The sequence below is a fragment of the Drosophila serrata genome, unplaced genomic scaffold (genome assembly GCF_035046125.1).
Source record: "Drosophila serrata isolate PLE 108 unplaced genomic scaffold, ASM3504612v1 contig_217, whole genome shotgun sequence".
NCBI classification, from domain to species: domain Eukaryota; kingdom Metazoa; phylum Arthropoda; class Insecta; order Diptera; family Drosophilidae; genus Drosophila; species Drosophila serrata.
Genome location: NW_028257115.1, coordinates 1,829,831 through 1,846,002, shown reverse-complemented (window position 1 = coordinate 1,846,002; position 16,172 = coordinate 1,829,831). Strand labels below are relative to the sequence as shown.

At 39.7% G+C, this 16,172-nt stretch overlaps 1 protein-coding gene and 1 long non-coding RNA gene across 4 annotated transcripts in view; one reads left to right on the top strand and one right to left on the bottom strand.

Annotated features, from left to right (window-relative positions):
• Positions 1–16,172, top strand: part of LOC147644210 (uncharacterized) — a 229,456-nt gene that overhangs the window by 128,842 nt on the left and 84,442 nt on the right. For both annotated transcript variants that reach the window (XR_015270922.1, XR_015270923.1), the window contains exon 3: positions 9,565–9,579. This is a non-coding gene — a long non-coding RNA (uncharacterized LOC147644210). The remainder of the gene's footprint in view (positions 1–9,564; positions 9,580–16,172) is intronic.
• Positions 1,382–12,922, bottom strand: LOC110188820 (SEC14 domain and spectrin repeat-containing protein 1-B). Of its 2 annotated transcripts, none has more exons than XM_086829620.1 (10): positions 12,820–12,922; positions 10,034–10,290; positions 8,885–9,080; positions 8,711–8,824; positions 8,470–8,644; positions 6,312–7,073; positions 5,651–6,015; positions 4,919–5,409; positions 2,768–3,059; positions 1,382–2,704 (listed from the first exon to the last, which is right to left on the bottom strand). In XM_086829620.1, exons 2-10 carry the CDS (start codon positions 10,198–10,200, stop codon positions 2,090–2,092), a joined length of 3,177 nt encoding a protein of 1,058 aa, XP_086685746.1. In that variant the 5' UTR covers positions 10,201–10,290; positions 12,820–12,922; the 3' UTR covers positions 1,382–2,089. The 2 variants fall into 2 exon arrangements, with proteins under 2 accessions (XP_086685746.1, XP_020814359.2); XM_020958700.2 differs by having other exon boundaries at positions 10,034–10,287.

Here is a 16,172-nt window from a genome sequence, read left to right as displayed (position 1 = left end):
TGATCAAGAAAATATATGATTTATAAGGTCAGAAAAGACTCTTTCACTGTTTTTGAAGCTTCTGGCTAAAATTATAATACCCTGTAAGGGAAAAGGAAAATGTATGCAATTCGGTCAATAAATCGAATCAAAAATTAACCATAACTTGGTCAAAAATTCATTAATTTTGATTCGGAAAACGGTGTTGTGTTAGTTTTTGTTAGGGTAATAAAACTGCATACTCAATTAAAAATGTAAAAAAAATAAATTTTTATTCCCAAATTTCAACAATTTTAACAATGTAAAATTGGGAAAAAATTTTAAAATGTTTTTCTTCTACCAAAGATAGCTAGATCGACATGGCTTTCGAAGCTGATCAAGAATATATATGATTTATAGGGTCGGAAATGACTCCTTCACTGTTTTTGAAGCTTCTGACTAAAATTATAACTTATGACTTGTTGAACATGCTGCCCAATATCCCCTCTGAAAACCATGGGTACCTTAAACCACAATGTGCTCAAGTGCAGCGTTGGTACTTTAATAACAGAGTGAAGAAGAGAGGACGAGCAACAAAATAACAACACCAGAAAGAACAGCGAAAAAAAAGTAACCAGACTGTATCGTGTCTTAATAGATGCCTGCAGTTGGCGGCAGTTGGGGAACTGACCGCCCGCATTTAAGTTCCCTTTTCCGATCGAAAATATTCTCCCCCCCTGAAAGCCCCCTTCAGCGATATATATTTTCCACCCAAAATGCGTGTCTTGAATCTTGACTTTTGCTTTGATTCGAGACTTTCGATTCGTGCAATATCCATCGCTTGTTGCATGCAACAGACAGAGCAGATGCTGCAGCAATCAATACCCAGTTGTGTGTGTTATTATTTTCCGCTATCAACGGCGAATCCAACTTATCGAATTATACTTTCAGCGCCATTAAGTCACGAAATCTGTTCAAATGGCACGAAAAGAATCTTTCAAAGAGAGAAGGAGAGATATTCTTGGATGATCATCACCACACTCGGAATGTTTTATTTATTTGTTTTTAATTGAGATTAATGAGCCACTTGAGGAGACTCACATTCTGAATACCCCTTAACCCGATTCAACCCCTCACAACACCCACAGCCAGTTCACATTTGAGATAATTGAAATCACTTGAGAACCGTTTGTTAAATGCCTAGGGAAAGGGCCACCCACAGGGGAAAAATTCATAAATTTTCAACCATTCAAAATGTTTTTAAATTATATGTTTTAATGAAAATGATAATGCCTAAAATTATGCAATGACTTTGGCAGTTAATGCTGTACCAAGTGATGTAAAATTATGTAAATAAAACATACTTACTTTTTTGGATAAATCAAGAATTAGTATTTATATTAAAAATCAGCTGAAAAGTGTCAAAAGTTATTCACAAACGTATGTCGAATGATTAGCTTTATTTTTGGGATATTTGGGATAAAACACATTCTTTAATTAATTAATTGCACTCTATATATATTTTTGTGACTGCGTGTTTGGAAGGAAAATAGTTATAAATAAATTTTTAAACATATAAATTAATGGCAAAAAATTTCGACTGGCTGTGACGGAATTTAAATTCTTAAAATTAAATATTAAATATAATGCATTTCGGGGTGGAATTCTCTAATTTTGCATGCCTTAAACTAAATTTCAACTATAAAAATAAATAAGTTTAAAAGCTAGATAGTAAAGCAATTTTAAAAGTTAATAAAATAAATGTAGTTTTAATATTATGCATAGTTTTCAGATAATTTTCATAACAAAATCAAAATTTAATATATTTCTCAACAAAAGTTCAAACTGAAATAATAAATTTGTCATAGAACAGAGAAAAATCATGCAAACGAAAAATAGAAAACAAAACAAAAGAGAAGATAAACTTTTAGCTCATGGGCTAAAATAGGTTTTTTGTTTTTAGAGGGGAAAAAGATCAAAAAATAATATGCCAACTAATTTTTGTGTTAATTAATGGCAAGAATGTCAAGCATCGGCAGAGCAGCAAATGGCGCGGTTTAATTGGTCGAAAAATCGAGTTTCTCAATTCTTTTTATTTTTCGTTCAGGTGGAAATTCTTCCTCAAGAGAAATCAAAGAAATCCCTTTATCGTTTGTTTCGTTATATTCTCGTAATATTTACTGCGTCGCCAGGACGCCGGCGGTTTCGGTTCGTTTGGGTTAGTGGAAGCTGGAGCATTATGGCAGCTATTGCTCACCTCCGGTGTATGGGCATTGGATCTTCTTGGTGTCGTCTCCGTCGTTATTCCAGTGGCCAAGCTAAAGCCCTCAACTTCGCTGTCCGATTCGATGGCCTGGGGCAATGGGAGTGGCAGTAGCAAGTGCTCCTGCTGGTGCTGCTGCTCCTCATCCGGTGTGGGCGTGACACTCTGACTATGTAACTCGGCCACACCCACCACACTATCCTGATCGAGGTCCTCGCTCTTCATAGTCTGCTGATGGGCGGAAAAGTAGCTCAAATCAGAGCTATCAAAGGACATGTTGACGGGCGAGGGCGGTAGCTCGGGTATTTCAAAAGTGCTCAAGGTAGAATCATCTGCCTCATCAAAGGAGTTCTTGGCCGAACCTATATAAGAGCTAGTGCGTCCAGAGGCTGTTTGGAAGGAGGAGGAGTGCGAATTGGGCGTGAAGTTACCCTCGGAGGCTGTGGCAAAGGACTCGTCCTCGGTGGAGCGAGAATGCCAGTCCTGTTAGGATTAGTATATATAATTTAAATTTATTTATTAATCAGTTATAAATATAAAACCCACCTCAATGCTGCCCAGTTTCTTGATGCCAGTGCTGATCCCATTGCTGGCAGCTCCTTCCTGCTGCTGGACATCCCGTATAACTGCATCCAGGGATTCGGCCACCTCGGCAATGGCTCCCAACTTGTGAGAAATGGCGGCGCAGGCCAGTTTGTTGCTTCCCGTAGGAACTACCTCAACGGTGGCTGGCAGGGAAGCTTCCAAAGGAGTCTCACTTCCAGCACTGCTGGTTCTTCCACTGTCATGTAGCAGGGGACTGGGACTGCAATCCAGAGGCAGTTCATCGGCCACAACACTGAAATCACCAGAGAGACGAGGATTATCGGGGGGTCCGGAGTCCAAGGAGGCAGTGCGCGAGTGCGAGGGGGTCTCATTGTCGGTATAATCGCTGCAAGGATAAGTCTCACTGTCGTTGCGAATGAGTGCCTTGATCTTGTCCAGACTTTGGACTGGTTCTCCATTCTGTACTGATCCCGTATCGACCTCATCCTCCTCTTCGGGTTCGGTCTCTTCAAGAATTATATCCCTTTCTATGGAGGCCTTGGCTATTTTGGTTTTGACACTGGAAGTACTGGCCGTCTCATCATCATCGTCATCATCATAATCATAATTATTGTGATCTTCCTCCTCTTCACCCTGTGTGTCCTCGCTGCTTGTTTCCGGCAGCTTACTAGCCTGATTGATGGCCTCCAAAAGCCGGCTCAAATCGTTGGATGAGTCACTAAGGATCTCATCGGGATGCTGGACCAAATCCTCCTCTTCGCTGGCCAAGGGAGCAGCAGCCAAAATATCACTCTCAGTTTCGGTTTCAGTTTCACTTGGAAATTCCATTTGTGGAAGCTCTTCCTCTTTGGGTGGCTCATCCACCACAATGCTGGGTACTTCCATCCGGGGGGACACTTCCTTATCCTCCTCCTCCTCAGCGTCACCCTTTGATTTGGCAAACAAATTACGAAATCTGGCAAACATTGCCGGTTTTTTCGAGTTCTTTGGCGCCTCTTTTTTATTTTCTTTTTGGGAGAAACAATTAGTTTGACGTAAGACCCTCTAACACGCTTTTGGCTAGTGGCCAGTTAAAGGGGGATGGATGTGTGTCTCTCTCTCTATGATAATTGTGGGATTCAATTATTTCACTTCACCCAGGGATTTAGCACTCTTTTTTTTAGTGTGAAAGAATAATCGGAGAAATCATGAAGACACTTCTATATTTAACACTATTTCGTATCACAATTCTTCCTCTACTTTGGCCCACTTGTCGCTGGCCGTCTCTTCTCCAGGAGATCTTTTCGGGAAATCACTCTATATATCTATAGTATACTATATATAAGTGTTCCATTAATTTGACAACCTGACAGTTGTTGTCTTGGCAAGAGAACCGAGAACCGAACGCCGAACCGCACTGGACCACGCACTGAAATAGACTGCTTGGATTTGGACGCCGACTCTTAAGCGGATTGTCTGCTATATGCTTCTATATAGTTCTTTTATTTTATTTCAATATTTTTTCTGAGTGGTGGTGGTGCGTCTCTGTCGCCTCCTGACATTTGTTTTATTATGTCAAAAATTATTTTTGGTTGTTTTCTTTGCGGTTACTTGGGAAATATTGTGCGGTTTGATGGGTTCTGAGATCTATATTTTATTGAGCCATTTAGTATGTGTTGTACACGTGTTAAAACCACTTGGAAATTTAATTAAATTTTGCTTTTTAATGCTATTGATGAATATAAACAAATCTGCATGACTTTTATAAAGGCAAATCCATTAAAATTTGTTTTTGAAGCAGAAAACGTATTGCTTTCTTCAGTTTCAGATTATATTTAATTAATTTCATCATCTTTTCATGATAAATAATCATATTTTCTTGGATTTTTTTAAAGAGTATCAGCAGTTTGCCTTGGGCCCCTGCACATATTTGAGTTCCCATTTATCATTTCTTTTAGTTTTATTTCTAGCAACTTGTTAGTTCGTTGCTCTTGGTTAATTTGCTGCCGAGCAAAACTCGTGGGATTTGAGTGAAAATCTTAGTTGATATGCACAACGTTTTTCCTTGTTTTTCATGCGTTGAGCATAATGAATTAGAGACCAGGTTGAAGTCCAAGCACTCGCCACTGGAAGGGGATTTTGTTATGGTTGGGATAATTGAAATGGACTTACCTCTTGCCAGTGAGTGCATCCAAGACGAATGGCTCTTTGAGACGCTTCTTTAGGAGTCTACCCAGCCTGACCATGCGGCCCACCTCCACGAGGAGCTGTTCCCTGGCCAGCAGATGACGCTGCAAACGGGGCGGCATCTCTCCGAGTGGGGATAGTTCCGATTCGGTTTCTCCCTCGGCATCGCTACTAATGCCACTGCTACTCCGATTGTGTTGATGTCTCTGATGACGATGCAGTTGAGCAGCCAATTCCTGGGTGAGAAGTGGCCGGAGTTCCCTCAGCTGACGGTAATAGGCCTCCACACTGCGATGAAAGACAGCGGAGACCCGTAGACGGGTCATTTGTTCCTGGGCAATAGACTGAAGACTGTGCCAAGTGTGCTGCAGTTGCTCACCAATGGAGGTGGGATCGGAATGGGAATGATCCAGTTTGCAGCAGAGTCTTAGGGTTTGAGAGGCCTCCAACAACTGACAGCCATAGTGATAAATACTCTAAACAATGGAAGAAAGGGGAATTTTAATTAATATTCTCAGTGTACATCCATTAGAGACCTTGATTTTCATACTGAAAATGGAAATAAGCCTCAAATATTTATCGGTCACTCTGCCGTTAGCCAAAAACTGGCTCTTCCTTTCTCCATCTCTTTCCTCTCTCTCTCTCTTTCTCTCTCTCTCTCTCTCTCTATCTCTATCTCTTTCCTGGTGTTGCCAAAAAAAAGAAAGAAAAACTCACCCGTCCAGTTTCCTCGAACCCCTGCAACTCGTCCTTCTGCAGCTGTATCTCATGGATGTTGCAGCCCACATGGGAGTGGCAACGCAGCAGCACTGCATATAGCTCCCGCAACCAGTCGCGCGCCCGCCTTGCATCCTCCTCGTAGGCATGGATGTGGGTCACCTGCTCCAAGGTGAGCCGCTGCAATGCCAATCGTTGCCCGCACACCTGCCTCCTCCGGCGGCTGGCATCGATCTGCCGCCGCAGCTGGGCAATGTCCGGACTGTAGTCCAGATGGAGGTCACGGCCCAGCGCGTCTTTCACCGGCATCGCAAGCATGTCGCTTAGCTTTTCACCTTCGCGCACAAGTTCGCGTTCGATGTTGGCTGTGAACGAGAGGTTTTATGTTGCAGAGTGTTTGAGTTGGATGTTTATAGTTTGAGCTGATCTATCTGCGAGGTTCGAGTTGGAAGTGATCTATCTTATGGATTTACTATTTTTATTCAAATTTGAAAGCGTGACTTTTATGTAACAGATTTTTAATGAAGTCTAGTCTAGTTGCTATTGTTAAATCTATTGTCACATATTTTGTTGATTAACATTTAATTGCAAGTTATGTTAATGCTCTGATTGGCACTATATACCTATTCAAAAATATGTTTAAAATTCTCACATAACTCACCCAACATTTGCTGATTCTTTTTGAGCTGCATGAGTAGCTGCTCTGCCTCAGGCCAATCCAGGGATCTACTGTCCACCTCCACCACATGGTTACCTGTGACCAGCAGCTGCTCAAATTGCTCCAATAAGCGTTGAAATCTCAAGGCAGTCATCAGAACATTCCGTCTTCGCTCCAATCTCTTGGCAAATGATCTACACACAAACTGCATAAAATCCCGCTGAGAGAGTAGATCCTGGCAAGAGTCCTGATCCTTGGCAGAACCCTCTCGTTCCCCTGCAAATTTCTGGACCTTGTAGAGCAACTCCGCATAGCAACCATAGGTGTCACGGCACTCCAACTCCAGCTGATCATGAGCGGATCGCAGGGCCTCGCAACCGCGCACATCCTGACCCACACTCCGCTGGCGACTCAACAGCTGCTCCGCCTGCTGCAGGATCCAATTGGTGACAAAGGCCACGCCCTCCTCCAGGGTCGCCAGTTCGCGTGCCTCTCTCAGAGATCGAAGCAACTCCAGCCAGGCGGTTCGTATGGCTGTCTGTTTCTTTTCGATCTCATTCAGTCGCAGTTCGATGCGTGCACGCTCGCAGACAAGATCCGGTGGCAAAAGGGGTTTCTGTGGGTTGTTGGGGGAAGATGCAGAGGCGGCGGTGCTGCCCCCCTGAAGCTGTGAGGGGGAGTCTACTGGAGAGACAGGTGCGACCGCCTGTGGCGGCGATGAATGCGTCTCGTAGACCTCGTTGAAGCGGGCCAAGATCGCGTTACCTGCACAATGCACCACGCATCACATGCAATAGAGTAAAAGGTGAAAAGAGGAAAAGGCGGGAGATGGGAAAGAGAAGTGTACAATGAGAAAAAATTGGAAACTTTTCAAATAAATATAACTTTGGAAAAATGTTTATATTCCTTAAAATAACTTAAATGACTAGATTATCAGCATCATTTAATAATTTTTACCCCCTTTTAACGAGATTTTACTACAAATATCATTCGGTTTAATTGGTGAAGATATTTTCTAGAAAGAAAAGCGAGAGCTTTTTATATAAAAATTGATAAATATTATAATTTCTTCATCTATAATTTCGTATAGTGATTTTTTCCTTGGTGTACGCTTTTACTGTAGGGTATCTATGTATCTCCACCTATTAACCATTCACAAGTCCATAGAAAAGTGAAACCTCATTCTCCGGCCTTAGGCTTTAACTCGGAATCTGCGTCTGGCTTGGTTTCTTGTGGCATGTGCCACCATTTCGTTGCGCATCAACCACTTTTGTGGCTTTAAGTGAAAGGTCACGTTTGTCGTTATTTTTATGTTGCCAAACCCACGCACTCCATAGAGAATTCAACTGAATTTGAAGTGTGAACACAGTTTTGAGCACAGTTTTGTGGAGAAAGAAAGATGATCTTAACCGCAAATGATTCTCAAAAACAAAATAAATAAGAAAAATGTAATAATGAAATTTAATGAAGCCACAAAAGTAATTCAGTTCTTAAAAAAAAAAAACTGGTTCTGATTGTGCTTTTAATTACGGATCAGTTATTTTAAATATTTTGTAATAAAAACCCGTTTATTTTTTATGTGAGTTAAGAAAACCGTAATTCTCAAAAACAAAATTTATTTAAAGCTTTTATTAACTTTGTATGAATGTAAAATTGATTTGTTTAAGAAATGTACAATATAATCAATTAAACTTTCAAATCCCTGAAAGCATTCTTTATTTCATTTTTATTCTTAAAACAATACCTTATACGTTTTTTTAATTTGCCTGATCAATAACTTATTGTCACCTTTTTCCTATACAATCTCTCAAAGACCTTCTATGATATGTATAGGCCTCAAAGCTCTCCCCTATAGGCCATGTTCAATGCTGTTTCAGTGCCGTTAAAATAAACCCACAATAAACACGAGCGAAAAAAACGAGTTTGCCAAACGTGGCTCATTTCTAATTGAACAAAACACACAAAATTCAATGATTTACTTGTCACCTGTGTGTCTCTCTGTCCCACTCCATAGTCCCCTCTCTGTCTGTTTGTCTCGTCAACTCGTTTCGAGGGCATTAACAAATTATGTTAATTGCTTGAGCGCAAAAACAAAACAAAAAGCAACAAAAACTCGACAAAAAACGACTCGAAAAACAAAAGACTCGAGACACAAACTCACCCATGTCAATGGCGGATTCTATGTCATTTTGGACGCGAGCATGCAGCTGGGCGCATTTCTTCAGCTCCACATCCGCTTCCGTTGGCCGAAGAGACTTGTGCTCCCGGAGCAGAGCCAGTAGTTTCTCCATGGCAGCCAATGTCCGTACATGCGCCTTGGTGAACTCATCAATGGACTGGAAAAAAATTATGCATATTGAGTCAACTTGAGAGCCAATGAAACTGGGGCAAGTTTTGCTTACCTTGCGCTGCTGCAGCCACAGATCGTAGTTGAATAGCAAGGTGCCGCCCAGTTCCTCGGGCAGGTTCTGTGGCTCTATGAACTTGGCCAGCCGCGCCTTGGAAAGCACCAGGGGCTGAGAGGAAGAAATATTAATTTATTAATTGATAAATTAAGAGCTTGATCCTAAGCTTACCTCTCCCTTAACCTGTGACTTGGCGCATGGCTCTACATGCTTCTCCCAGAAACCCTCCGCCCTGACTAGATACAGATCCACATTGATATCGCCACCGAAAAGAGCATATATCTGGCGCACCTGTTGCCGTGAGATTCGCGAGCTACACTCCTGGGCATTGACCACCACACTCACTCCATTCTGCAAGACCGAAGCGCTGAAAGAGATTAATACCAAGATGGTTAATCTGAAAAGATAACATATAAACAGAGAGGAAAAACCGCCTTAAGAGCTTCATTAGCTTGCCAGTTAAGATTTGGCTTTAATTAACCACTCTTTTTGGGGGGAACTTGGGTGACCCATTGCCAGTTGATTGATCACAATCAATATATCCATAATTCATGTGGTCTTTCTTTCAAATCTTTCCTTAGCTACCTCGTAAAATTAAACTATTAGCTTGTTGTGCCATTAAAAACAAAGAAACGAAACTAAAAATGGTTAAAATAAACAAAAAGACTGGCTAGGCGTAGCTGTAAAGCCCATAGGCTAAAATGTTCAAAATTAAAGTAGGTTGGATCAGTGGTATATAATTTTCATAAATTAATTTTAAAGTGTTTTTAATGGTAAACATTTATGGCTGTTACTAAAAACTCATTTCATCTCAACTTACTAAAATCTTTGTATTTCTCATTTCGTTTCAGATTTCTGCTAAAGGGGTAAGTGGTTTAATATTTCTTTGCATTTTGTTGAGTTTTCCAAACTCGTTCTTTTCAAATTACCTTGATTCTTATTTTATTTATTCATTTTATTTATTAAAATATTTGAGGTATCTTGAAAATGAACACTTCTTTATTATAAGCCATTCTCTGGCATTCATTCGCTTTTAAACATTTTGTTAAAAGCCATTTACTTTTGCCTGAGAACCCTGACACTTTGCATATAAATAACCAGATATAGTGAGGCCTATAACCCCCTTTTTTCGAGACCCGTTTTTCTAGACCTCGCCCGTGTCTAATGAAAAGTAATGCATTAAGAGAATACAGAAGAGAAAAATAAGCCTCTATCATCATCTGCGGGTTATTTGCATATTTCGGCCATATGCTAATTAGTCGGCGCATTTTCACTGCCGGTTTTTGGAGTAACTTATACCATATAATTCTCGATTCTCACCTGAGCGAACGCTTTAGATAGTCCAGAGTCACCTGCAGATAGCGACGATTCCACAGCTGAAGATCATGGAAAGCGTTGACAACGAAAATTATGCGCTTCTGGCGATCGAATCCGCCGGATAAATAGGCACTCCGAGTCTGTAGAGCGTTCAGCACATCCTCCTCCATTCTGGGGATCTCTCTATGAGCGGTGGGATCGCGATGATATGCGGCTTCTTTAAATGCTAATTGAAGCTTTTGTCGCCATACATTTTTCTGCTGAGACACACGGGGCATAAAAAAATGCTGGTTAGGATTTTCCTAGGCTTTTGTTTTGTTTGCTGGTGGAAATGCTTGAAAAATTAATACAAGTCACAGTTATGCGAGTGGTTTTTTTTTTGTTATTTTGTTGTGCCGCTGCTGCTGCTGCTGCTGCTGTTTTTCTTGCTGCACAATGCTGCACATTTCCAAATGCCGCCAGACTTTGTTGGGGAACACGTTTGACAAGTTGCAGCCTGAAACTTCAGTTTGCCTTTACTTTACACGGTTACACATTCCACAAAAAAACTATATATCTTTCAGATTCTTAACACATTTTGACTAAAAATCAATAAGCCTTTGTTTATATATTTTTTTAAAAGGTTTTTAACAACCTTAAAATATTAAAAACCTTATAGTCGTCAGTCTTTAAGCTTTCTTTTTATTTAAAACTATATATTCCTTAAAAAACAAATCTCTTAAACCTTTATTACTTAACCTTAATCTTATAAATCATAATCGAAAGTCATTTTATTAATTTATTTTATAATTTCCCTAATTCAAATTAATTTCTCTCTGTGTTTAGCCAGTCTCTCCACATGATTTTCACTATTTTCATGTTAGTTTAAGAGTTTTTTTTTTTTGTTTGTAGTTTTTCCTTTTTTTTCTTATTTGTTTGCTCTCTAGCTCCGTGGAGCTAATGGAAAAATTCAATTTTTGCTCATGAGTATTTTGACATAAATTGAAGTTTTAACTCTTTTGCAGTAATTCGAACTTCATTTGTTTGGTTGATAAGGGAAACGGCGAATCGCTTACTTTGTAGTGTGTTATATAGTGCCATAGAAGCGGAAAAGCGGAGAGAGATATGAGGAAAAGTGGCAAAGGGGAAAGGGGAGGCCTCAGGTAATTCTTTCACTTGTGTGTGCCAGAAGAGAGGTACGTGCAAAAAATCCTGTTTGAGCTTGGCAGTCAGTCTATCTTACAGTTATGCGTAAGTGGTCGATGCCTCTTGCCAGCCTCTCACTCTTGGTCTTTAGTGTTTCGTCTTGCTCCGTTTTTTCTGCTATACTCTTTCCAAGGGGGGTATTTTGTTTAGTTAACTAAGGTTAACCTTTAGGGCAGGTTGCAGTTAAAATATGTGACCTGGAGACCGTTAGACCTCTCCTTAGTAGAAAGATAATATATACCATAATATGCATTCATTGTAATAATGAACTTAATTCGATTTTCCTATAAAATCTTCACATTTCTATTACAAAGTTTTATAATATAAATATAAATAATCACAAGAAGAAATGTAAAATATAATCACATATGGTTTTAGGAACTTTAATAATATTTTTGGGTTCTATTTTATAATTTTTCCTACTTTTAATGATTTATTCGGATGACTAAGCAAAGGGTAAATCTATCTTCTTTTTATTTTTAAATATGTTCTAAGTTATAAGGTTATTCAGTTTATGTCAGTGACGAGACTTTAATTATTCTTATTCTTAGTTCTTATATCAAATATAATATGTTTCTTTAGCTATACCTGATATATTTATTTACATAATGAATATAGATCCCAAAAAAAGAGTATTCAACTGCCGTAAGCCCCGCCCAAAATCAGTTTCCCGTTTATTTTTATGTTCTAGCCAAAGCAATTTGCACTACTTGGCTTGACTTTGCAACCTGTTCCTTTGCCAGAACTCCTTTGGAACAGGAGGAGGAGCAGGTGGAGCTGGGTGAGGCTGTAATAATTGTCATAGCTGCGGATGCCTAGCGGTTTTGCCCCCTCAACATGGCTATATAATATATTTTTTTCTTTTGCATATTTTCTACACAACCCCCCTGTTACCCCCTGCGAATTGAATTTCAATTAAATGGCAGACGCGACAACCTTGCTGTTCCAGCAAACTTTATGCAAGACAAGGAGCGGATGGCATATTTCTGGTTTCAAATGTCAGGTCTGGAAATTACTTGCAAATATGGACAGAGTTATGTCTACGTCTTCATATCCAACTGAGAAGCTCAGAGTTGAAAAATCATGAGCTGCTGTAGGGGGAAAAAAAAGGGTAGCTAAGAGCCCCGCGGCGGCCTCAAATCTCTGAAATCGGGCACACCTTTCGGCCTAAACAGAGAAAAAAAACTGCTACCAAAAATAGACAATAACAAATAACAACAACAACAAGAACCGTTTTGAGTTGCTGTTTTTTTGTTTTCTTTCAATTTCGGTTAAACTTTCTTGAGAACTTTTTTTTCGGGGTTACTTTTCCTCGACACAAGAGCTGACTTTGAGTTGGCTTTTATTTTGTTTTATGATATGGCGATAAGATCTATGCGAACGACGGCGGGGCTGTTAAATTAATTGAAAAGTTCAGCGGCAAACAACAAAAGTCATTAGCATTTCTCCACAAAATTTGTTTTAACAGCTGACAAATGTTTTCAGCTTTTTCCAAATGAGTTTTTCAACATGTTTCAGTTCATTTTGTGTGTTATTTTGTTGGGTAATTTGACTGATTGTTGATTTGATATGCGGCAAGGCTTTTATCGATTTTGGGGTCTTACTTTTAGCGGGGAAAGATTTCGAAATCTGGGGAATATCTTATCGCGACTAAAAAACCATTGATTTATTTATCCATCCGACCGGTTAGAATTCTCGCGCTCAACTGATATTTCCTACCAAAAGTTTTTAAAGTTCAGTTCGATCGTAGATCGTTGCCAACCTGGTTTCAAGTTGGAGTTGCTGTTCGATGAATGTTTCGGTTGGAGTTGCAGTTGGTCGCGTGTCAGCTGTTTTTTTGTTTGGTTGCACTTCCATCGATTGGAAATTGTAGGGTATTTTAGTGGTATTTTGTATTTTTTGTTGCTTTTTTTTTCCTGCAGCACCTTGCCCCCTTTTTTGTGGGGCAATTGAAACCGGTTAGGGATTTCTTTTCCACGCAAGTGCGCAAAATTAAAACAAAACATGCGTTTTGTCTGCCAATGATGGAGAGAGAGATATATCAGAGATTCTGTGGGAGCTCTCCGGGAGTTTCTTTCCGCATTATTTTCTTTATCTTAGGTTTTCAGATTTTATGGGTATGATGAACTTGGAAAGAAAGTTTTGTTGCAGTGGAAGTTTTTTTGTTTTGGAAGTGTGGGAATTTATTTAAATGAATATGTGCAGGGTGTAAAATTTAATTATAGTTGTGAGAGTGCATAGCCATTTATTTTTATTATGTATAATTTATACAAGTATAAATACTGGGAAAAATTTTAGTTGAGTTTTATTATATATCTTATGAATAAAATATAATCATAAAGATACAAAAAAAGGCATCTTTAATAGTTTGGATACGAGTTTTCTAAGTTATGCTTCCTTCCACTTATTTTTCTTCACATTTTTCATCAACTCTCTACAATTTCCAGGGTATTACTCCTTCGATTTATCCATATCCTCATCATGCCTTTCATTTTTTATTTGTTTGTTGTTTTATTCATGTATTGGTTGACGTGGGAACTTTTAATTGTGTGTGCAGACGGGATTTCGAACAATACCAGGAATTGTTGTCCGCTGTCTGTGCTGTCTCCCCTGTCCGCTTCTCCCTTTCTGTCCGCTAAAGAAAAGTACTTGGAAATGCAAAAGGATATTTAGTATGCTCCTCTGACAGCGCAAATATCAAAGATTTATATATTTTTTGCAGAGTGAATGCTTCTAGCAGCAGTCCAGAAACGTTTCAGGCTTCACTTGTTTATGAAATGGGGGACAAAAAGAAAAACAAATATTTCTAAACGCCCACCCGCCTTTGGAAAAAAAGGGTCCAAGGACCAATGAGTGGGTTGTGCTGCTCCTGCGACCCTTATAAACATGTCAATCACAAGTAAATTGTTGCAGATTTAATGGTCGCCCAAGGAATGTGGGTCGGGCAATAGGAATCCCAGCCAGGGACAGCATCACTCGGATCCACTGAAATGCAAACGGCATTTCCCGAGCTGTGTCAGCAGGGGCTTAGGGAAGTTTTAAAAGGGGTTACAGTGAGCACTCGACAGAGGGAAATTGGTCGAAAAATATAAGTTAACTAAAAGAACAAAAATTAAGAAAATATATATATACAAATATCAATATAAGAACGAAGAAAACAAACAGTTTAATGATTTTAAAGAAGTGTTACCCACTTCCTAGTCTCAAAAGACAGCAAATTTCTTTGCCCGGTCCCTTCTTAAATATACTTCAACATGATTTAAAACATCATAAAAGTTTAATCAAATGTCAATTTACGAAGCTTGACCATACAGTAGATACTGTAGAACGTCCGTCATAGATTTCGCTTTCCATTTCACTGCTTACCATGAATTTATAGGCAATCTTTGGAGGCCTAGGCGTTGGCAATGGTTTTGTTTAATGAAACTTAAAGTGCGTGCCAGTCCGCTCGAGCACGTAACCCGAAGGCGGTGTTGGAGGGAGCAGTCTTTGGCAGGCTGAAGGACTCGTGAGCTGCACTCAATTGCAATGGCTGACCGCAAAATGGCGGCGAAAGCACTTCCGCTTGGTGGAAAAAAAAGTCATGGAACTGAGCATCATCGTACGTGAAATGTTGCCAGTGCTTTAGCTTGTTTTCCCCCATTTTTCCAGTTTTATTTTTTTGTAAATATTACTGCGAGAAGGCAGACCCTCGGACATCTTTAACAGCTATTAGAAAATTGCGAAAATTGCGCACACGTTTTCGCTGAGAGAGCGAGAAAAGCGAACGTTGCATGCGGCTGGGCAATCGAGTGCAGTTTGTGGCCTCCTCAGATTTATAGCAGTCAAGAGAGAGAGAGAGGGGAACTGCCAGAGACTGCTCGCATTTTAAACAGTTTTTCGTTAAGTTTGGTTTATTAAGCCCCTTCGCCACGGCCGATGCATAATTCATTCGGTTTAAGGGTTTTCCAACGATTCATTTCAATCATGGCCAGGAGAGCACCACACCAGAGACCAGACCAGTCCAGAGGGCTAGGTCGTGTGGCTCGTTTTAAATCATTAAATGCGGTACTTTTTGACCATTTTATGGCCCAGCCTAAAGGTGTGGCATCAGGTGATGTTTATTGGACAGATGCAGGCTATAGAATGACTTTAATACCTCTTCTTTTGGTTGCACAAAATTTATGGTCTTTACCTTGAATAGTTTTTCTCATTTGGGGTGAAAGTTTAGGACAAGCAAAGTTATTGAACTTGGAAAGAGTTTTGCAAAAGAAGTGAATGGAAATTAAGGAAATAAACTAAGCTTATACTGGGAATATATTTTCAAAAGTGCGGTCTTAAATATTTTTCCTTGCAAGGAACCAACATTTTAAATTAATTTTAAAATGCAAACCTAAAGTTTTCATCCATTTTTCAAATACTTCTTGAAGTCTGATAAATTTTAAAAGTTTTCCAATTAACCGTAAGTTGATTTAAGTTTATCCCCAGATGCTCGTTGAATTTCACATGAATCCCATATTCCGCGTAAGCGTCGTTTATCTAGTGAAATAATGGCCCACATTCACTTTCATTAATAAAAGGTTGCCCCGCCAAAAATTCATCAACTTTTCTTGCCATTAGAAGACCCCAACCTGATGCGTTCCATGAACGCTGTTGTGTTCCTCTTAACCTCTTTAAAAAGCCCTGCCTGCTTAACCCAATATCGCACCAAAGAAATTGTTGCTGAAATCCGTTCAAGTTTCAGCCATTCAAAAAAGGGGGAAAATTTAAGTGGCGGGGAATCACCACCCAAAAAACCACTTTAATTTTGCAAATCTAGGCATATGCCAAGGGAGAATCTAGGCTTTATGGTTTCACCTTCCAAAATATAAAAGAAAAAATATGAATGGGAGGAAACCCGGCGGGGCGTCTCTGATTACAGTCGAAATATGCCACGTGTATATAGCCTACATACATATATGTATGTGTGGGTCTCATC

Excerpts from the sequence above, each read along its gene's own strand:
- LOC110188820 (XM_086829620.1), bottom strand. The coding sequence starts at position 10,200 with ATGGAGGAGGATGTGCTGAACGCTCTACAGACTCGGAGTGCCTATTTA. Across the intron at positions 9,081-10,033 it reads TATCTAAAGCGTTCGCTCAG|CGCTTCGGTCTTGCAGAATG; the intron begins GTGAGAATCGAG and ends AATCTCTTTCAG. Across the intron at positions 6,016-6,311 it reads AAAGAATCAGCAAATGTTGG|CCAACATCGAACGCGAACTT; the intron begins GTGAGTTATGTG and ends TCTCGTTCACAG.